Below are 22,164 nucleotides of genomic sequence, written 5' to 3' on the forward strand. Positions count from 1 at the left end.
CAGCTCCACTGTGTATCTCTCGTTTTGTGTATTCTATTGTTATTGTTATCATTAGTATCATTATTTTAATTTTACTTCTTTTCAGTTATTAAATTGTTCTTATCTCAACCCATGAGCAAGTGGCTGCGTGGTGTTTGGGTTAAACCACGTATGTGCAGATAGTGAAAGTATTGCAGGTTTTCTCCAAGATAAAAAGCAAATCCTGACTTCAGAGCTGCCTCAAACATGTTGGTGAGGAGCTGCAGGTCAAACCCACATATACAGTTGCTAAGGAGACATTAAACTCACAGATTTTCAGAGTTACCAGTGACTGGCTAGGCATCTCCAGTTCTTGCACCTGACTCTCAGCTAAGACACCACAAGGCTCCAACGAGATCCATTTTACAGACCATTTTTAGTTCAGCGAGTAATGCCCAACTACATGCTTCTTTATGTAAGTTTCTTTCCACTCCATCATTATTTTAGAAAACAATTCTGTTAGATAGTTCAGATCTTAAGACTGCCTACAGCAGGGATCCTTTGCAGCTGGCTGAAGCAGTACCTCATCGTGTCCCAGCATCCCCAGAAGCACCATGCTGATATTCTTCCTAATTGCAGCATCCACTTTCGCACCAGCTCCACGTGTCACAAACCGCAGAGCTTGCAGCATTGTGTCCCTGGAAGTGATCACAACGTACAGTCAGATATTGCCTCTCCTCTCACCCTAAAGAAGAAATTGAGCTCTGGATGCGTGCAGCAGTTTCTTACACAGCAATCACACTAATATGCCTCACAGTTCAGGAGACTGGTACTCTCTGCGCTGCTGAGAACACCGTGACAGAAAATATTTCCACATTTGTGTACTTGTGTTTGTCTCTTACAATGTAAATATTTTCTGACTATTCAAACATTTAAGAAATTCTCAAATTAGGAAGTTAATTTCTTAGGGATCTGTGCACTGAGGATACAAGAACAGCTGTATTACTTCAGATCAGACTGACAATTGATAGTCTTGAAAGTGGGCTGCAGTGGGTTCCTGGGGGGTGTGCAGGAGAGAGAACTGGGCAGGTCCCAAGCAGTGCTTCCCCTGATACACTCTCACAGCTTAGCTTCTGACTCCCAAGTCCCTATCATCCACATTCTTTGTTTTACAACCCTTGATTATCAGTCAACTGCTTTCACTAATAAGTAAACCTTACTCTCTGAATTAAGGGGAGAAAAAAAAACGTTCTACACAAAAAGCTTAATAGTTTTGTTCATTCATGCTAGTCCTTTCTTTCATCCTTGATAAGCAGGAAGGTCTGAGATACCACCTATGGCTTACCTGATGGCAGAGTCATCACTGGAACGAATTCCGTTCAGTAACTCAGTAAAGAGAGGATCCACTTTTACATGGATGACAATGAGTTTACCGAGAGCATCTGCAGCTTTAAGGCGAACAGCACGGTTTGAGTCCTGCAGAGCTTTGGTGAAGGTTGTTTGCAACTGGGGCAAAAACGGTTTCAGGGCAATCTCAACCTATACCAGAGATGAAAGAAGGGAAAGTGGTGCAGTCAAATCTGAAACAGGGACTGGAAATCAAAGCCTGAAAACAGCATGAGCTCTTCTGTAACAGCTAGTTATCACAAATAGCCCTTACTCAGATCTAACACACTCCTAAAATAGGAAAACCACGAAACAGTATTTTACCGTGCAACTTTTATCCCTTTCAAAAATAATCTTACTTTCTGTGTACTGAAATACAAGGGTAACATTGTTGAAAGACTTTACACCATCAGGAACAGTCTTCTGTATATAGAGCACTAAATAAAAGCTCAGCTCAGTTCAAATAAATAATCATCATCTTTGGACTTAACATTTCACAAAAATGGTGGACAAAGAAACTAATTACATGGTAGTTTTTAATAATTTAAAAGTGTTATCAGCATTTACCCATATTTCTATGAGGTCCAGAAATTGAAGCATTGGGGGCTTTTTTTGGTAGGCCAGAAGCTACTGGAAGAATACACTCCAGTTACAGTGCCACTCCTAAATACCAAATCCACAGCAGCAGATGCCCTAGCTGTATTCACATGAACAGCAACAGATACTTCTGCAGGTTACCATGGAAAACATTCACAAACCACTGTCAATTATGAATCTTACCTTGGCTAAAAGAAGGCTTAATGTTTCAAGCAGAGCCACCTTGACATTCCAGCTGAACCGATCTCCCAAGATCCGAATAAGTGGCCCAGTAATGCTCACCACAGATGGTTTAAGAGCTTCAGCAGAAGTCAGCTTAATAACCAGCCCTAAGGCCTTTGCTGCCTCCTCCTTCTGCTCTGGATTACCAGTTAAAACACCTTCCCGCAGCACCAGGAGTATGGAAGTCACTCCCTGTCACGAAAATTGGATAAGAAAGCTTAGAAGCTAAAATGCAAAAAATATGTATCCTATTTTTGCTCCTGTTATACACCAGACACACAAACTTGGAGAGCTTCTCTCAATTTCCTGTTGACCTTCAGCTGCCTGCTTCCACATTTACAGAGCTACTTTTATTTGGTTTGATTTTATGCATCTACGCCTCTCTAAGCCAGGTGCTATGAGAAAAGTGGTGGCGGCTCACAGAATTTTTAAACCAGAAAAATTTGGCACAGAAGTCCAGCATTACTCCCCCACAAAAAGCAGCCAGCGACCATGACTTACATGCAGAACAGAATTGTCAAAGATCGTGTTACAAAAGGAGTCTTCTGTAGGGTAACTCAAGAGCAGCAATAACCTATAGAAAGTCTCTCCAAAATAAAGGTTTGGAATGCCCCCAATAGCCACTGCTTCCAACAGCTGTAAAGTCACACCACTCAGTTCCCACAAAAGGTGGGGTACTATGTCCGTGACAAATCCACACTCATTCTGATCCTTTACCTTCTTAGGAATACAGAATCCTGGCACATGCTCGCCTTTGGCCTCATTCCCTACTATCCAGATATCCTTGTGCAGGTCCTCAATGAGAGCAAGCTGGTTCCCAGCATCTAATTTCTGCAGGAGAGAGGGGTAAGACAAAGATGAGGCAACATGGCAACCAGCTATTCTTTGTGAATTATTTTCAGGTGTGTCAAGAGAAGACACCTGCTTCCTGCCTCCTCGCTCACAGCAATGAAGTCAAGCTCATCTTAAAACTCTCAAATCTTTGCAGCATTTGCAAACATAAATATAGTTTACAATCAAAAGAAGGTGGTTCAATTTAAGCAGTATTTTACCAGCTATCCCCATTTTCTCCTTGCCAGGCATCACTACTGTAACCTTTTTAAGCTACGTCTCACCTTGGTGATGGAATTAAGCGCATCCCAGCTTTCATTCAGAACTACAGGGTTGGTGTCATTAAACAGACGTATCAAGCCCGAAACCAAGCTCTTCAGATGACCAGTATAGTCTGCTTTTGTCTTGGAGCAGTAGATATTCAGGATGACAGCTGCTGCCTGTCTCATTCCCAGCTCAGGGCTGCGGGTAGCTTCTAGTAAATCTTCAATTATAATTCTTTGTCCAGCATCATCTTCCACAGACAGAATTACAGACTGGCAGTTTGCCATCTCCTAAAAAGTCCAAATTAACTTTACATTAACTCTCAAATAGAACAAAGCCAGATTTAGCCACAGATTTCCCCATGTTACCCACAGCATTATCTCTTAGAGAAATACTCCAACATATTCCACTTGCTAATAATTTCGCATTAAATGGCTGCTCACATCACCATTAAAGGCTCGATTCAGTCCTGGAGCAGAGACAGGTATATTAACCAACTCTCAAAATTCAACCAGTGACCAAACTCTGCTGAACTGATTGCTGCACAGGTCGGTCTCCAGCTGCAGAAGGGCTAATTTACAAAAATTAGAGTAGCTCAGTCTCCCCCATCTTACTCACCCGTCAGTGACTGTAGGTCTTGTCAGATAACATTTTTTTGATTTAGGTTAATTTAATGCTGCACATCATAATACCAATTACAAGCACGCCTGTGGGTACATCAGAGATCTCCAGGCAGACCTGGGGCTAGAAGCTGAGCTAATGGGCATCCACAGCAGACAGACAACAGGACTCTGTCACTCACATTCCTCATTCACCAACTTATGTACATGTCTATCCGCAGTCACAACTCCAGGATGTTCTCTGGAGTCCAAATACCAGATGTTGCAGAAAGCAGTACAGAAGTGCTGCATGCAAAACAGGAGATTTCCTCCCTTCAGCCCTTTAATCTCTCAGTCTTCTATACTAAGAATAAATACAAAGTTAACTAGACACTCTGGCAGTTCTCCAGGAATAAGTAAACTGAGAATTGTATCTTGTTGCAGGCCAAAGAGACTTTTATATGGATACAAATACATTTGGAAAGCATACGTTTTTTGACTCACAATATGTCACCAGGCAAAAAGACTCATCCTGAAGGAGCTAATGGACTGAATTAAAACATGCAGTCTGTGAATGTAGAGAACACAGACTCTGTGTTGCGAAGTAAACCCAAAGCACTATCTTCAGGCAACCTGTCATAACAAAGAGCTGAGCCATGCTACTTGCCAATTGCTCTTCGCTGGTCCCCAGCTTCTCTTTCAGTGCAGACATCATAGCAGGCAGGATGACACTCAAGTGCCGTGTCAGAGCATCCCCTGCCACTGATGAGAGGAAAGCTAGCACGCGGGTGTTCACAGGGGGAGTAGTCAGCTAAAAAAAAAGGCAAGCAGAAATTTTGTCAGAAGGAATCTCACTTCATCTACAACATGAAAAATTTCTAAGTATAAATGCATCACAACCAAAATTACAATGCTTTGAGTATAAAATCAGAAGAAAATATCGAGCTATGCTCTTCCTTTTGGCATACTGGTCCAAAGAAAACTGGCAACAAGCAGAGGAAAAAGCACAGTTCTGAAGTTTAAAATTTGTTTCCAATTGTACCTTTGGCACCAAGTAAGGCAGCACCACCCGGCTCTTGACAGCCATAACTTGTTTAAGACCATCCACAGCAAAGTCAGATGTCTCTTCATTATCCTGCAGGGAGAGAGAAAGTTACAAGCCTGAGAGATGACTTGCTACACGCCAAGCTAAACCCTATTTCAAGTGACAATATAACTATGGGATCATATAACCAACACACAAATCCTTCTGTCTCAAAATGCTCTCATATAGCAAAACAAACCAAGTTGTTCTGTCACATCAGAAAGATATTCTGTATCGGGAACGGTGGCCAAACAACTTAAGCAGGTGACAGTGGCAATTCCCTGGCAGAGCCAGACAGCAATTCTTAGGCCCGTGCTTTAGCCACAAGGCCTTCCCTGCCAATGGCTAGGATGACTCCATGGAGGAGACAAAATAAGAGCTGCCATTCCCTGGAAGGTCTGCCACTACAATCCTGCTTCTCCTGTAAGCTAATTATTCAAAACCTGTCCCACAGCCATTAATCAAGTTGTTGACTAATGCTGAGCAATGCTTACCAGCTGCTTCAGCAAAAATGGCAGGATATCTTCAAGAGCTTGATGTCCAATTGTTGAGTGCAATTGTTCAAATGTTTTAGCTGCAGCCTCTCGGACTTCTTCCAGGGGGTCACAGAGCGCTTTTCTCACTGTAGGAACCAGGGACTCAGAGAAAAGCAGTACCTAAGGATGTAGAGATAAAATTACAGAACGTCTAAAGCACAGCAGACACATGCATCTCGGGAAAGTAGCTAAGAATGCTGAATTTGCACAACGGAAACAAAATTGTAGTTTGCTTGAAATACATTGGGAGAAAAGCAGGATTAATGAACACAAAAAGCTGCAGTGCTGTAAGGCTACCTAGTGGATGATTTTTATTATTAGAGCTCCTAAAAGTCAGAACTGTGTGATGTTTTAAATTTACCGACAGATACAAATGCATGCATTTTCCTGGACAGCAACTCATGTTAGTTACAAGCCCTGATTTCAGTCCATAAAACAAGTCCAGCACTAGCTGTATTATTCTGTTTCAACTGCAATACCTGCATCATAGCATAGATAGGTGAAATTGGAGATTTCACCTTCCACATTGAACTTACCGCATCCCTGCTGGTAGATTTCATTATCTCGCTCAACCCAATGCAGACTCCTTGCCTCTCATCACTCTTGTCCGACTTCAGTCCATCTTCCAGAATAGGAATGATTTCAGGAAGGATCTTCTCTCCTAACTTTCGGACAAGGTCTCCTAATGTCCGTGCTGCAACCTGTCTCCAAAAATTTATTCATTAACTATTTTCCTGTTTTATAGAACTTAAGAGGGTGAACTGTGAGCAAATATTAACTTTTGACCATAAACTATTGTTCACAGTATAGACAGAGTAGTAGGAATGGAAAGACTACTTTTAAAAGTAACCATAGTAAAATGGTTTTACTGTCATCACAGTTGCCTTCAGCAAAGAAAAAGCTCAGACATTCTCACGCTGAGAAAAGTGAAATTAATGACAGCTTTGGAGTGATTGATAGAAAGGAATTATCCTGTGTTCTTCAGGAATTAGTTTACATGGTCACCTGCAGTAACAGGAAGGCATTACTCAATTTCTCACCGTTCGCTTATCTGCACAAGTACTGGCCAAGAATTTCAACAGAAGCCCAAAGAGGGTTGGCAAGATTTCACGCAGTGTGCGAGGAGTGTTTGAGACTACAATCTTCCAGACGTGTAAGGAGGCCTGACGCACTACCAGCTGGGTATCAGAGCGGCCCATGTACAGCCCTGCCAGCACCCTGTTCCTCCTCTCCACACCAAGAGCATTAATAATAGCCTGAAAAGAAATAGTACAGAATTGTATTATCCACTCCTGAAACTTAAAAAAATAACAAAATATATAATTATTCAATATATCTTTCCAGCAGGCTGATTTAAAAATAAAAATAATAAAAAAAAAAAGGCACAACAGACAAGAACAGCTTTACCTTGTTTGACTGGGCTGTTCCAAAGTTGTCATCCTCTGAAGCAGTTTCTGTGGTCATTTTTCCAGTGACTCCTGAGATATGGAATAGAAGATCTCCAAGGAGTTGAACTGAGCTAAACCTGGTAACAGGAGCAAGTCAAGTGTTACAAACAGGGTATTCAGGCAGTACCTGTCCCAACATGACAGTATATCAAATACAGACATGAGCAAAACGCAAGGCAAGGAGCTCGGTCAGCCCTGAAATGCTGCATGGGCTGATAGCTGAGATGAGCCTGCCTACATGACTGAGAAGCAGCATGCTAAAGAGAAAGGGAAGGAATGAATTCCACACTGGAAGGGGCCGAGAGAATTCCCATATCAAGGCAATGAACCAGGGTGTAGCCTGGACTCTAAAAAGGAACATGACATGGCCAGTATGTGTTTCAACCCAAAGGGCATTCACCTGGGATAAGTCACTCATTAGCACTCAGCTGACACAAGCCTTTTGCTACAATTAATTTTTGAGCAATTGCTGTTAGCTGTGAGCACTCACATTTCCATACACAGGAGAACAATAGTTTACTCAGAATTTTGAAAAATGAAAAACAATATATGAGGGCTAAATATTGTCACATCATCTGCCTTGGAAGTGCTTTTCAGAGTCACGACCAGAATTAATAAAAAAAGTACCAGGAAACCTGACCCATGGCTGGCAGGGCTTCTCAGACTCTCAGCATTATAAGACATCATGTTCAAATCAACAAGCAAAAAGAGAAGGTTGCTTTTGCTTCCCAGGAGGTCTCTGCATTTGCCTGAGGAGCAACAGAGTCTAAATCATGCCAGTTTTCCAACCATGGAAGAGGAATGTCTGTGGGTAAGATGGTTATCACTTACCTAATCCTCCACAAGTCATCGAACAGGCCATCCTCTAGCTGTGGCAGGAGAAGTGCGATGGCAGTCTCAGCATACATACTTATGATTCTCTGGCCAGCGCGCAGGGCAGTGTCCCGCACAAACTCATTCTCGTCTGCCAGTGCCTGAAGAGAGAGAAAAGTGTCTGTGAAAGCTGGGGCTTTTTCAGCACAATATACAAGACCAACAGTAGGAAAACAAAACGATGTTTTCTCTCTCAGCCATGAACAGTAAATGAACTACAGAGTTGTGAATGCACAAAGGTGATGCTAAGAAATTACTAGTGACTACAAACAAAAGACAGCAAGCAAGTAAGTTGGAAGAAGGAATAATTTATAATTTAAATTATTTTATATTTTTTTGGTATAGTCCAGCAATGCTGGAAAAGTCTCTGTACATGCCACAATTAATGGAAATGATGCTTAAAATACTCTGGAGGTTTCTTTTTTTTCCTCTAATAAATAAAACTCTTCAGGTCTCTGCTACATACCTTAAGGATACAAGGAATGATGGGACCAACATAGGGAGTGAACTTGTCTCCAAAGGTAATTGGCAGGTAGTTAAACATCATGATATAACCATCTCGGACGTGTGGTGCAATATCCACTTTACTGGCAGTAGCTACAATCTCTGGCATAAGTTTCTCCAGCTTTTCTACCCCCAAACCAGCCATAACTTCAGCCAGACCTGGGGAAAAAAAGCAGAGAAGAGAGCTCACGTACACAAGAAACAAGCAGCTAACCCGACTTAATAGGAAAAAGTCTGAGCTCAGTATTCAGACACAGATGTCCTCACCTTGAGCAGCACCAGATCGATCCACTGAGCTGTGCTCATATGTCAGTGTCTCCATCAGCCATGGCAACAAATCCTCAAAGCATGACTCTCCCATACCCTTCACCGTGGCTCCCAGAGCCTTAGCAGACACTGTACGCACCTAACAGACAACAGGAAGAGAGATTTGCAAAATATCTAGCCCAAGTTACTAAGATAGAGATGTGTCAGGCTGATTACAGAGCTACAGAAGATCATGACAAAGTTTAACCTAGTGCACTGAAAGACAAACTGTATTTGTACAAAAGACTTACTTCAGGTACAGGATCCAACAGAGATGCCTTCAGTCCAGGAGTCACACTGGGCAGGTAAGGAGCCAGATCCTGAAACAAAGAGCTCGAAGAGTAAGAACTGGATTCAAAACGAGAAACTCAAGCCACCTGCATGTAAAGGGCATTCAGCCCTTTATTATTAGCTATCATCCATAGCATCCTGAGAGTTTAATCAGTTGCTTTCACAATCCTGTAAATCAGCACATTGAATTGAATTGCAAGTCCAAGAAACATGAGTTTGGTGCAGATCATTCAAAACCTTTTTGATGCTCATCCACAACCTAGCACTTTGTATCCAAGGAAAATCCAACATTCTTAACATTTACACAAGGCTTAGAGTTAGAGATTATCAGCACAAAAATTAAACACAGATCTTGAGCCCACAGTGAGGTTCTACAAATACTTTTCAAACAAGCCCTGGATCCGTTTGTAAGCAGTTGATCTGTGTTTCACTGATAGGGGTTTTGCTTGTTTGTTTGTTATGGCATTTCTTACATGGTAAAAATTAGAAGACCTTTTTGCAGGGATAAATCTGATAATAACTAGACAACTACTGAAGTACAAAGCTGACAGTCTTAAGCACCTGAGAACTGTCACTGTCTTTACAGCCATTATCTGTTCATTTACATACATTTAATTAAAGAAGCTGCGTAGATTCTAATACTGTCTACCTTAACAGCAAAATCCAAAAACAAATAAATTCTCTCTAGTGCTTCCTCTGTTATCTCCTACACAGTAAATATACATACAATTAGAGAGCATCTTTAGTGCCATACCTTCTGGTCAGTCAGGGAGTACATGTTCCCAATGATCTGGGCAGCCATCTTCCTGGTGTCTGTGGAACGATCTTGAAAAGCTCTCTGAACAATTGGCATGATCAGTGCTAAGGATGGAGCATCAATGAAATGGACAAATTTGGTATCCAGGAGAGTTTGCAGACATTTCTGGGTCTTCCTGGAGGGGTCAGTGAGAGCATCCAACAGAACTGGAGCAATTGCTGAACATTTTTAAAAAGGAGAGAAAAGACTTTATTTGTACATAAATCAAAAACACATGTGAGGGTGAGCTGGTGTTCTCTTGTGGGATGTTTTAGATCCTTCTAAAGCAACTAGCACACAGGAACACAGAAAACCTTATTAACGTTAGCTGACAAAATGGAGAAGAACATTCAATAACTCTTGAAGCTGCTATTAAGCTTTCCTGTTATACTTTTCTAGAAGTAGTTTAATTTTTACAGAAGTCTGGATTTAATTCTAAACGCAGTGAATGTAAACCTTCCTATTATAAACCATGGTCATGTTAGGACCACTCTTGGGTGTTAGAGATTCAGACAGTTCTTACCCAGGATCTCTGGATTCCTGATGACAGACCCGATCTGCCTGAGAGCTTGCTGACCTGCATTCTGCACCTTCACGTGAGAATCTGTCAGCACTTCAGTAAGTTTTGGCACAATATTGGGTAAGCAGGAAGAGAGCTGTTTGGGAGCGCAGTATGCCATAGCTCCCAGAAGTTCCACTGATCCTGTGCATGAAGTACACAAAAAGAAAGAAAAAAGAGACAAAACATAAAACAATACACAGCATTAGGAAGAGATACGAGAAGATGATCACATTCACCTCAAACTCAAATTTACACATGGTATGACCAGTCAGAGAACACACAGAATGGCTGAAATGCATTAAGCCATTCTATGCCACTTTAAGACACTAAAAACTATTTTTTTGTTGTATCAGGGAAAAGAAGGGAGGGGGGAGAACCTCCAGCTTCTGGAGTACTTGTAGAGAGATGAAGGTAAAAAGAGTCCCTTGAATCTGTTGGGGGGAAAGAAGTTGCTCAATGTGCCAGGAAACTCGTATCTCAAAAGTTCCACAGTCTCCTTATGGGACAATAAACTGTCACAGCCATGTGTAGGGATGAAGGAATAAACAAGGGGGATGACAGTGAAGGGAACTGTAAGTTACTCTCAATCATGTCACTCAGATATTGATCCGTACCTGCTTTGGTTCTCCAAGATTCCTCTTCTAGTGCTGCAAGAAGCGATGGCAAAACCAGCTTCACTCCGTGAGTACTCAAGTTGCTCATCACAGCTTTGGCACAGTCATCTGCAGCCTCCAAGGAGAAAACACGTACAAGCTGTGTCACAACGCATGTTTTTTCCTTCCTCAGAGATTCAATGGGAACAAAGCCCTCACATAAACCAGTGTCTAAGTACAATGGTGCAGCTAGCCAAGTAGCTGCCAAGTAGCAACCAATGAACTAAGATGCTTTCAGTTATTAAGAAGATCAAATTGTATTAGTGGTATCTCAAAGAGATAGATCCACCTGCTCAATTTGCCTAGTTACAAACAGTATTCATATCCATTCCGTTTCCATTTTCTCTTAACACTCTCGCCTCAGAAATTTAAAGCATCTCACCTCTCGCACATACTGGTTCCCATCTCCAAAACAAAGCAGCAGGTGAGGTAGCACATGCACCACATAGGGCTCAAAGAGCTTTCCAAGCATGCTGCAGAGCATCTCGAAGGCAAATAGAGCCCCTAAAAAAAACCAAAGGTCAGTCAGAGGAAACTACAACTTCATTTAAAGGGGATGGAAAGATAGATTTGCCAAATATCTAGAATTTCTCCTGAAGCACTCAAATCTCAAAGATGAAAGTTTCTTCCCTTCTTGCACTTGTGGCTAGTGCTGTGGGAGAGGTGTCTGGTCTCAGAAAGGACAAGAAGAAGCCTAGTAGCATTGAAAACACAGAACAGTCCTCTGAGTCCTAGCTTAGGTAAGCAAAAATAAGGGCAGGAAACATTCAGCAGCAAAAGGAACAAGTAGGCTGTGAAAGCCCATCTAGACCAGCTGGAGCGGAACATGTAGTGTCTCATGGGAAGCAGGAGCCCACTGAGCAACACCTGCCTTGGAAAACAGGAGGGAAAGGCACCAAGAACATCGTCTAGGACCAGAAACCCTTCCTCTGCCACAATACAAAGAAACCAGTTTTAGGATGCTACACATAATCAATGACCTCATGGCAGACACTCCCCATTTCCTCCTCTGCAAACTTCAGTAAAATAAATGTACATAAACCTAGCACGGGGTTCAGATACCATTTGATCAGACCACAAGAGTTAGTAGATAGAAGAGAAATTGGAAGCATTTGGAAGGAAAAGCTTTTGTCCCTTACCCTCACGCCGCCGGAAGTTCTTCTTGTCCTGGATAGCATCAGTCAGTGTGGTCATCATCTCCTGCTGCTTGAGAGAGAGGATGCCAAGGCCTTTCACCAGGCCTGCCAGCCCATAAGCTGCACCTTTGCGCTCAGCATACTTATCAGACTCTAAAAGCAGCTGCATTAGCTTCTGGATCATTCCCCCTGCATCCTCCTTAATTGCAGGCACCAGAGGTGGCAAACAGCTTGCTACAGACTCTTGAACCTGTAAAACAATGCACCAGCTATCAGATCACAAAATATTCATCACCAACATAACTCCCCCTTAGACTGCATCCACAATGACAGCTTTCTGTCACCAGAGACATTTTTCATCTCTCTGACATCTCTCAAAGTATCCTCTGCATGGAACAGGAGAACTCCAGGAAGACACCTACCTGCTGAGATGGCGTGGACAAGGCTGCTATCAGTTTGCCAACAATTGGTTTCACTTTAGGGTCACTCTTGTCCAGATGTTTTGCCAGTGAACCCATCAGAATGACCACGCTCTGCCTGACAGCATCATAACTGGCATCATTAGGAGCATTTTTCAGGAATTCTTCAAACACTGGCAAGAGAGAGTTAACATTGTCCTGAAAAACAAAACCACAGAACTTGCCACTAGAGTCCACTCAGAATGTGATTTGCTATGCTCAGTGGACTTGTTTGTTCTTCTCTGAGCCAACAAACCAAACAATCACACTGTATTTACAGTTCATTTAATATGTCACATCACATAAATCCTTGTGCCATCCCGACAGGCCACAAATATTTCCTGCTAGAGAGAAGTTAGCTCTTAAAGATTAGATCCCCCAAACCTGCCAGCATGATGTTCTGCCAGAAGCAGTGCAAGCTGCTGGGCAAGACTGCTACCCAAACATCAGTGCCTGCTCTTTTTTGCAAAGGGAGAACAGGAAGATAAAACAAACTTCACACTGCTTTTCTAAGAAACAGAAGAAAAGAATGAATAATATGAAAATATTCCAATTGTCTTGGGCTTAACAGGAATGCAGAGGGCTGTCCGGAAGAGGTAACTGGCACATATGAGGAAACCAGAAGCTGAGCAATTTACACCCTGCACGCCTCCCCCATCTAACAGTGCTGGAGAAGGGCTGGCAGAGAGGATGGTCCTCAATTCCCTAAATGACTTAAGTTGTTTTCTGCATAATTAGGCCAAGGACCAGCAAGCTTTCATTGCTTTGCTTTGCATGAGGCCCGAAAGGGAAATCTCACCTTCCCAGGATTAAAAGATGTGTGGTCTGATTTTACTTCTATTACTCTAGTTTTGTACCATTTTAACTCCAGTTAATTCAGCGCTATTTCTTTTTTGTTGCAATGACAGGGAAAAATTACACTTTGTCAACACTAGCCACTAAGACAACAACTCTGAACACATAAAAATTCCTACTACATGAAAGTTTTTGCTATTACAAGTAGCAGCAACCTCTAAGAGAAAAAAAAAAATCTGTGAGCTCCAACACAGTACCTACATTTTCATCCCATCTTTTTTCCAAGGCTAGAGAGTAGTGCTCAGACTTACTTTGCCATGAGTGTTGAGTGTTGAAAGAGCTGCATCTAACATGCACTTCCTGACTTCAGGACTGCGATCATTCAGGGCATCCGGTACAAAAAACTGAAAGAGAGGCTTCACCTGAGAACTGTCCAGATGCTGTGAGAGCTTGTTGAGGGCCAAAGCTATGCCACACCTGTAAAGATGGTGAGCTTGTGAGCTTGCTGACTTTTGACAGAATTTGCTCAAGCTGACAATCACATTTTCTATCAGTCATACATTACAGAAACTGAGAGATAGAACCACTACAAAATCGAAGAGCTTCCCAGCGTCCAACCTACGTCCATTTCATTCCATAACCCCATGCTGCAGGCTCCCAAAAGGACAACAACCCTCCAGCCATATAATTACTTTTATCCTGATTAAGCACTACAGATACTTGGGCCAACAAAGACAGACATCAGGATCGCTTCATCTACTGCCAAAATACAGCAGCTTTACAACAAGGTACATCAGCACTAAAGAACAGATCAGCTTAAGACAGGTAGCAAATAAGATGATCTCCAATTAAACCCATATAGGGCATACAAGTAGACAAAAAGTAATTATCCAAACTGGAATTTGTCCAGTTCATTAGGGCTCACACTGCTGCTCTTGAAACAATCAATTGCCTGTACAGAGGTGGGAATACAGTAAAATAAGACAAAAATCAGACAGTCTGAGAGAGAAAGACTCTGTCCTTATCAGAAGGACATAGAGAAGATAGCATCCAATATTTTGATGGCACTGAGAACGTTTCAGTTTGGCCTGCCCAGCCTGCTTGAGAGGCACAAATACTCTATCAGAAGGAAGCATGAAACCAGCCAAGTCAAATCAGCCACATATAATTTGTTCCTTTAACATTCCCTTATTGCTCCACTGCCTGAATTTTGAAATAGCAATCTGGAACATCTCATTTGGATGAAGATGACTGTACCTTGCTTCCCACTGGTCAGGCGGTGATTCAGATATCACTCGTCCCAAAGCATCCAAAACTGGAGGTGGCCTCTGTAAGGAGAAAAAAATTTCATCAGAATGCCTTTTCCAAGGACAGATACGTAGAGAATGCTGTCAGCCATACCTGCAATGCCATTTTATAACACTGCACAGAGGTATGACAGCACTAGCAGAAGAGCACGGTAAGAAAACAAGCAGAGAGCTAGCTTGGGCCCAAAAAGACAAAGACTGACCCTGCTCTGCCACAGTCATCTTGTACCACCTAAGGCGTATCTTCCACTTGTACAATGACACCTTTACTGGCTGATAACTTGAGGAGCAAGACGTTAAAGTCTGTGATAAGCAAACACCCAGCAACAATAGGCTTCATGCACATCCTCAAGACAGACAAAGGAAAAGTGATTAATAAAAACTATAAAATATAGCACAAGCTTGTGCCTGCCAACCACTTAGGACTTACATAGAGCTTCTCCTGGTAGATCTCTGTAAGTTTATTCATGACCTCTGCTGCTTGGTTTCGATATTGAGCTACAGCTCTGGAAAGAGCTTCAGCACCTGCTTGTCGCACTGCCTCTTCATGGTATATGATGTCTTTGATCAGCAGCGAACAGAGGTCAGGCTGCAGCTCCAGACCCATGGACTCCCACAACCTGCAGGGCACAGGAAGAGGTGATGGGTCACCCTTCAGCAAGAGAAGCCACTACTACGCACAACTATCAGGGCAACCTAAAGCTGCCCTCCACCCGTGGGAGGCAAAGCCTCTGCCAGTGGTGCTGCACAAGGTGAGCAGGAGAGGTCCCCTCACAATCCCATCAGCTAGAAAGAATTCTTACCTCTCTGCCAACTTCTGAATCTCATCTTCCACATCAAACTTTACTACCCAAAGGCGACGCAACAGATTCAGTCCATTCTTTTCATCACTGTCTGGGGTTGGTAGAACCATTTGTAGCTCCATCAGTCCCTGAATTAGTTTACAGGAGAATCAGTGCAAGGATCTGATTTTAGAAACAGATACTTTAAAACACTTAAAACCTTTGCCAAGTCAATTTCTCAGGGGTTGGAAGTGCCAAAATTTATGTTTGCTTGTGCAGCACACTGCCAGTGTTGATCATGGACTTCCTGTTGCTAATAGGTGAGATGATGAAACTCAAGAGTGGCGCTCCCTATGCAGATTGCAGAGAGGCAGCTAGGCACTGGGCTGTGCTCTGCTGACCAGTCTTTTCTGCTCTTAAGTACAGAGACGCTGCCCAAAGCCTAGCACCAAAGCTAAAGCCCCTCCTCAGTGCTGGAGAAGATTCACCTCTTAAAAGATAAAATAATTCAGTGTGACCCTGAATGATTCCCACCTACCCTGAGAGCTGCATCTCGAACATTCATGCATGGGGATTGCAGGGCCTGAAGTAACACATCGATCTCCTCCTGTTCTGCGTAGGCACAGCCGTCCTCCCCACTGCTGCTTGCGCACAGGGTGGTCAGCGCGTTGGAAGCCAAAACCTAAAATGCCGTGAGGAAGTATTAGAGATTCCACTGCTGCCTTCTGCTTCTGTGCATTTGGTCAAAACAAGCGCAGGGTGTGGGTTGAGTGCTACCACAAGAGAAGAAATTCTCAAAGAACAGTGACAAGGGTTCATGACAGAAACAAGAACTGATGAGTTCAGTCCAACCTTTTGCCTTCTTCTTATTGACCTTTCTGCCATCTCATCCCTTAGAACAAACACTCAGCGGAGCGACTACTAAACTTCTTTGACAGAGCAAGGCCTTAGAAAAGGAATAAAATGTAACTGGGGGAAAACTAAAGAATATGTTTGGTGCAATAAAACCCACAGAAAAAACAATACAGGCACTTTTTCCCAAGAAGAATACCATAAACATAGGAGAAAATTGGTAATGTATCAACCACCAGCCTCAGAGACTCAAACCAGGTGGGTGTATTTCCCTCAGTTAGATGCTGATGAAACGTAGGCAGAATCCTGACCATGGTTATGAAGCTGAGGACTCACCTGTAACCGTGGAGAACCTGTTCCTATCACCCGAATCAGCAGAATGAGCATGTCCCTCCGGGGCAGCAACTCTGGGCCATTCTGAAAGGTTGGGGAGAGAAAAGGCAGAAGGAAGAGAAAAAGCCTTATGTCTTGTGACTCCAAAGTACCTTGCCTGTGTATGACACTTCTTATAAAAATCACAATCAAAACCTAGGGGTGGACAGGTAACCAAAACCTGTGACAGAAAACAATCTTACGTTGTTAACTTGTAGAATTACTGTTTTGTCCAGTTGACACATCAGCTGCTTTACCCCAGGCCTCATCTGAACAACTGTTGAAGGAGGTCATCTGATCCCCACAGCTCTCACCTCATCCACCAGCGAAGCCTGGCCACTTGCTGATGATCTCAGCTGAGAATGGACTGTAAGGATCTGCAGAATCTTGACCAGAAACTCCTCCTTGTCATCGCTGTCATGAGGTGTCTCAGTCATAACAGTCTTTAGGAGAGGAAAGACTAAGGCAAACGCTGGAGCTGATAACGGGGCAGCACCTGTGGAAAGGAAGGACAGCCCTGTGAGCACAGCTCATCTTCTCTTCTTTTGTTTTATGGTATCAGCTGGTGTGAAATGTACACCTGAGTAGCACATAACGGATACGGCCAGCTTCAGCCTCATGTACAAACACGCTAAGTGACGCTGAGTATTTCTATGCCCCTAGAAACACCAGGTCTAAAGGACACTTTCATGTATACCTGGAGTTACCCCACACAGACAAGGTTTAGTCTGTTCAACGCAGCGCACGCAGCCAGCCCCGTTTAGCCTCTACCACTTTGCCACTCCACTTAATAGCAGCAACAGTATGGCTCCAACACTGACATTTGGCATTTCAGCGTTAGGTTAATGGTCAGACTTGATGATCTTAAGGGTCTTTTCCAACCTAATGATTCTATGATTCTACTTAATGTTCCTGTTGCTTGCTACACCAATGAGCTGGCTTTAATTGAAGTCACACTGGGATTCCAAATTACTTCCAGTGCTTCAACAGTGCGAAAATACACACTGCAAATGAAATAGAAATCATTCAATGGATTAAAGCAGACAGACAGGCAAAACTGAGGTTTTGTCTGCCCTGGAAATACTGGCAGGCAGGGGGTTGGGCGGGGATGGGACACTAAACCAAATCCATCCCATAACCAAAGGTGAAATAAAATCTATTATTTAAAGTGCCTTAAGTTTGTATGTACACTCTGAGAATTAAAACTAATTAAACTAAAAAATAAATCATGGTCAATTTTACTGCTGAGCAGGAGGATCCACACAGGGATCTGATACAATTTAACTAATTCACTTTTAAAGTTCCTTTGTCCCAAAGTAGGGGCCCATTTCCCAACTATATTCCAGCTCTACATATTAACACTTCCTTCCAACCTAGTAACCTCTCACTCCTGTCTTCAGCTGGGTTCCTGAGAATGAGGTTTCTCTAATTCTGGTGCAAGTCTCAACTCCCCTTTCCCCTTGAAAAAATTAAAGCTTTTGGATTCCTGTTGTTAAAGATTTTGATCCTTCCTTCTCACAGGCGCTTGGCTATGGGATGTAACAAATGCTTCTTCCAGTCCTCCAGTTAGTCCAGTTAAACCTCAGGCACTAGACACCTAGGGAAAATGTTTGCTTTCTACATCCTATCTGCGCTGTCAGACAATGCCAGATTTTAAATTTCTAAAATGCAGATGAAGAGCACTGCAGATACAATACTGCAGTATTAGTCAGCTTATGTAGGGCATGGATACTGCAAAAGTAGTTCAAGGGAGAAATATTAAATACCAACCACACTGCGAGTTCCTAACTATTTAACATGAACAGCTTAGGTAAAAACCCCTGCATTTCTCATGCGGGATTTTTTCATTTGCTCAGTATGTTTGCTTTTACCCTTCTTTTTCTTTCTTCCTTTTTTTTTTTTTTTTCTTTTTTTTTTTTTTTTAATTATTGGCCAGATATCTTTAGCTTAAGCAACTGTCCCTCTAGGTGCAGAGATGGTCTTTATACGCTTTATATGAGAAGATAAATGTTCTATTAACACAGTAGCTGGTATTGACCAATAGGAAAAAGTTTATAAAATGTGTCTTGGCATTTCAGCAATTAATGATAAATTTTACCATCCACATTATAATGCAGTGTGGTCTCTCTTAGGTCTCACAGTAATCTAAGAAACTAACCTCTAGTAAATAATACTGCAAGACTACACTCCAAAGAACTTTGAAAATATGGAAAAATTACTTGGGAGTATAACATGACTTGTCCAACAAAGTGCTACAGAACCTACTTCCTTTCTCTTGCAGAACTGAAAAAATAATCAGATATTCATTTAATTAAGCACTGTAGGAAATCTTGAAGGATGAGGGTTGAAAATACTTCCACTACTTTCTGGAAATAAGCCTGAAAATGGATTCAAATGTTAATGAACTTGCACTTAGTACGGAAATAAATTACATAGTGGAGACACTGAATTACCACCGAGATGTTCAGCACTGAAGTGGTGCTCAACATGGTTGATTGCTGCTACTCAGCCATGAAGATGACACGTGCCAGTCACACAACTGCGGATCTGACTGGCAACAGAACAGCAAGAGAACTGAACTACTGGGGTAATGGACCAACCAGAATCCTATGTTTCCTTTAAAAAATTATAAACCATCTACCACAGCAGCTTTTGATTGAGCTAGATGATTAACGACTCCAAAGCCTGGATGAAGCACCTTTATCACTACAGTACAGTGGATGCCTTAAGGCAGCCTAAGGAGGCTGCCTCCAAAGGAGCAGACCTACCCTCTCTCTCTGTACTGTTATCGTCAAGGTAGTGGTACATGTACTTGTGCACCACATCGTGAAGCAGATTCTGGAAGTGATCTAGATTAAAACTAACCCAATTAAAAAAAATAATTAAAAAAAAAAGTTCATTTTAACCCAGATCATATTCTTGCACTGTAAAAATCCTTCGTGTTACAGAGTAGGAAAGAACTGCTTCTGCAACCATGCCAGAATAAAATATTCATGAACTGCAGCACTACATAGCAAATAAGTAGAGGCCACAGGCACTTCATTGCTGAGATCGCAGATAACAAGAAATTATTTTGTCTTTCTATTTAGTCTCACTGAATCACTTATGCTAAGTGGTGTTGAAAAGTAGGAACCGTCCTTGGCAAAGATGAGCCTTAATTTCACTGCTATTATTTCAGTATGAACATTTGAAGAAAAAATTGTTATTTCATTTCTACACTTACTGTACTTGTAAAATCATTTCTACTACTACCACCACAAAAAAAAACCTTAAGGGTTTTCCTGTCTATGAAGCCTGATCTGATTTTTAAAAGTGAAGCCTCACCTATAAAGCATTATACAAACCATCAAACCTGACAGCTCACAGAGTTATTGGGAGGGGGAGGAGGTGTCAGAGGGATCTACAGGACTTCTTACCTGGCTCTCCCTTGCCTGTTCGGCTAGGGATGGTATGGGCATGCAGCAAGCTAACAACTCTGTTCAGAGCAGTAGGCAGCTCTTCTTGACACCAAGATTCATCTAATTCACATTCCGGTTTCATCAGGCGCAAGGTCACATGGCTCACTAAAGTACCTGGCACAAAAGAATAAAGAATCCACGAGAGGACTAAAACCAAATGTTTCTTGAGGGAAAAATCCCCAGGAACACAGACCCAAGAATTTTAACAAAGAGAAACAGAGAAGGAAGCACAGCCCTCAGGCTTATAAGGGACAGCTTTCTTCACAACAGGTACACGTGTGAGATACACTCGCATCCTCCACATTCTGCACAGGGGAGACAGTCCCATTGCAACCAAGTGCTACTGCGAAGTGGTCACAATGACAGCTCCTTGTCTGTGGACCCAGTCCTGTCCAGCAGTAGGATCTCTGGGATGTCACAGTCATCTCCCCAAGCACTGCTCCAAGGTGTTTTTTCCTCTTGGATTTCTGTGGTACATGGTCACAATCCACAGCTTATAAGAGCAAGAATTTTCATCGCCCTGACACAGAAATAATGCACCCTGCCCTTAAATAGCAGCTGCACATACTAACCAAGGGTTTTCAGTCGAGCAGGCATGACACAGGAAGCTAAGGAAAGAAAAGGTTCCTTAACCCTTGGGGCAGCCAAAGGTGATCGAAAAAGTGGCAAGAAGGAACTGATGAGACCAGGGATGTACTGAGCTAGACCAGGAGGCTTTCTTGTTATAACAGCATCCAGGAGTCCTAAAGCTGTCTCCAGCTCATTATCAAGCTGTAAGAGAAACAATGCCAAAGGTTACCACAAAAAACTCCACTGGGAAAAAAATTCAAGTTTTTAAATCTAATTTCTAATGAAAGAAACAAATAGGTTATTGTCAAATATTCTCTACGCTACTCCATTTTGCTTTTATCAAAATGACTTGGGTCATGGTAGCTGCAGAGTTGGCAAAAAAGACCATCAAAACTTACCTCCTTGAGTCGTTTCCGTATCTGAGACTCCCTTTCCAGCTGTGCATGCATCAGTTCCTTCTGCTTGCTAGTCAGTTGCACCTCATCCTTTATTCCTTTCTTCTTTTTTATTTCCTGCAGTAGAGAGCCATGGACATGATTAATCAATGACATCCTCCCCAGAGCAAAAAGAAGTCAACCTTTAATAAAAGAATGCACCAGTCAACCTGGTACATTCCCTTCCTTCCACCAAATTCCTCCTTCCACCTACACAAATGGCTCTGGCCAGACTGAACAGAACTGCGGGCTGTCTACAAGGCAGAAGCACCTATTTAGCAACCTGTACCTTACTCTTGTTCCACGAGATACACTGAACAAGAGATGAAGAGAAAAAACAGATATTACCAACTAGTAAGCACACTCACAAACAAGTAGAACACCACATACATTGATACAAATACAGATATAAGAGAAGAGAAACTGATACACACAGACACAAGAGAAGACAACGTTTAGGTATTCAAAGAAGTTGAGAGAATCTTTCCCAACAGCGTACACACATATGCCAGAAGCCACATAACACAACAGATGAGACAGTAGTGAAGAAGATTCTGACACCAGGCTGGCTTCCTGGTTCCCATCAACTCACCTCCTTCAGCTCCAGCTCAATGATCTGTTCCTTGAAAGAATAAGCTTTGTTCTCCCTCTTCATGTTAGCCTTTTTCATACTATCTTGTTGAGCACTGAGAAGGAAAAGCAGCGAAAAGCATAAGCACTGCTCTGGACTAAGATCCAGGCACAAAAATCCAGGAACTCCTGTCCAGAAACAGCATCTGACAAACCCACGCACCCACAGGCTAGGTGCCAGCAGCAATCAATCCCCAGATGCACAGAGAAAAGAAATTACAAAGTCCTACCTCTGTATTATAGATTTGTCATACAGTTCTCCCTCTGGTGTCTTCATGATGGCAAATTCCTCTCGAGTAACCTGGCACAGAGCTGGATTCTCCATTGATGCTGAGATAGTGCTGATGAGCTGTGGGAGCACTCTACCAGGTGAGAGCAGAGAGAGCGATCCCACTGCATTCATAGATGACTATCAAGAAAACAAAGGAAAAAACCATTATTGTCAGTATTCCTTGACATT

At 42.4% G+C, this 22,164-nt stretch overlaps 1 protein-coding gene across 1 annotated transcript in view; it reads right to left on the reverse strand.

Moving 5' to 3' along the window:
• GCN1L1 (GCN1 general control of amino-acid synthesis 1-like 1 (yeast)) overlaps nt 1-22,164 on the reverse strand; it is a gene marked incomplete at its 5' end in the record, with an annotated part of 40,978 nt that overhangs the window by 5,379 nt on the left and 13,435 nt on the right. The window contains 33 exons of the mRNA XM_010073266.1: nt 542-656; nt 1,304-1,497; nt 2,125-2,355; nt 2,881-2,994; nt 3,279-3,548; nt 4,525-4,668; nt 4,900-4,992; nt 5,436-5,597; nt 6,014-6,178; nt 6,518-6,733; nt 6,885-7,002; nt 7,757-7,899; nt 8,265-8,461; nt 8,570-8,708; nt 8,860-8,928; nt 9,654-9,874; nt 10,219-10,398; nt 10,872-10,986; nt 11,293-11,414; nt 12,050-12,296; nt 12,469-12,663; nt 13,611-13,776; nt 14,557-14,627; nt 15,037-15,226; nt 15,410-15,537; nt 15,927-16,070; nt 16,577-16,657; nt 16,927-17,108; nt 20,029-20,184; nt 20,643-20,841; nt 21,039-21,152; nt 21,667-21,760; nt 21,935-22,113. Coding sequence (XP_010071568.1) covers nt 542-656; nt 1,304-1,497; nt 2,125-2,355; nt 2,881-2,994; nt 3,279-3,548; nt 4,525-4,668; nt 4,900-4,992; nt 5,436-5,597; nt 6,014-6,178; nt 6,518-6,733; nt 6,885-7,002; nt 7,757-7,899; nt 8,265-8,461; nt 8,570-8,708; nt 8,860-8,928; nt 9,654-9,874; nt 10,219-10,398; nt 10,872-10,986; nt 11,293-11,414; nt 12,050-12,296; nt 12,469-12,663; nt 13,611-13,776; nt 14,557-14,627; nt 15,037-15,226; nt 15,410-15,537; nt 15,927-16,070; nt 16,577-16,657; nt 16,927-17,108; nt 20,029-20,184; nt 20,643-20,841; nt 21,039-21,152; nt 21,667-21,760; nt 21,935-22,113 — 5,154 coding nt within the window. The remainder of the gene's footprint in view (nt 1-541; nt 657-1,303; nt 1,498-2,124; nt 2,356-2,880; nt 2,995-3,278; nt 3,549-4,524; nt 4,669-4,899; nt 4,993-5,435; nt 5,598-6,013; nt 6,179-6,517; nt 6,734-6,884; nt 7,003-7,756; nt 7,900-8,264; nt 8,462-8,569; nt 8,709-8,859; nt 8,929-9,653; nt 9,875-10,218; nt 10,399-10,871; nt 10,987-11,292; nt 11,415-12,049; nt 12,297-12,468; nt 12,664-13,610; nt 13,777-14,556; nt 14,628-15,036; nt 15,227-15,409; nt 15,538-15,926; nt 16,071-16,576; nt 16,658-16,926; nt 17,109-20,028; nt 20,185-20,642; nt 20,842-21,038; nt 21,153-21,666; nt 21,761-21,934; nt 22,114-22,164) is intronic.

This window comes from Pterocles gutturalis, unplaced genomic scaffold (assembly GCF_000699245.1).
Source record: "Pterocles gutturalis isolate BGI_N339 unplaced genomic scaffold, ASM69924v1 scaffold10007, whole genome shotgun sequence".
Classification (NCBI taxonomy): Eukaryota; Metazoa; Chordata; class Aves; order Pterocliformes; family Pteroclidae; genus Pterocles; species Pterocles gutturalis.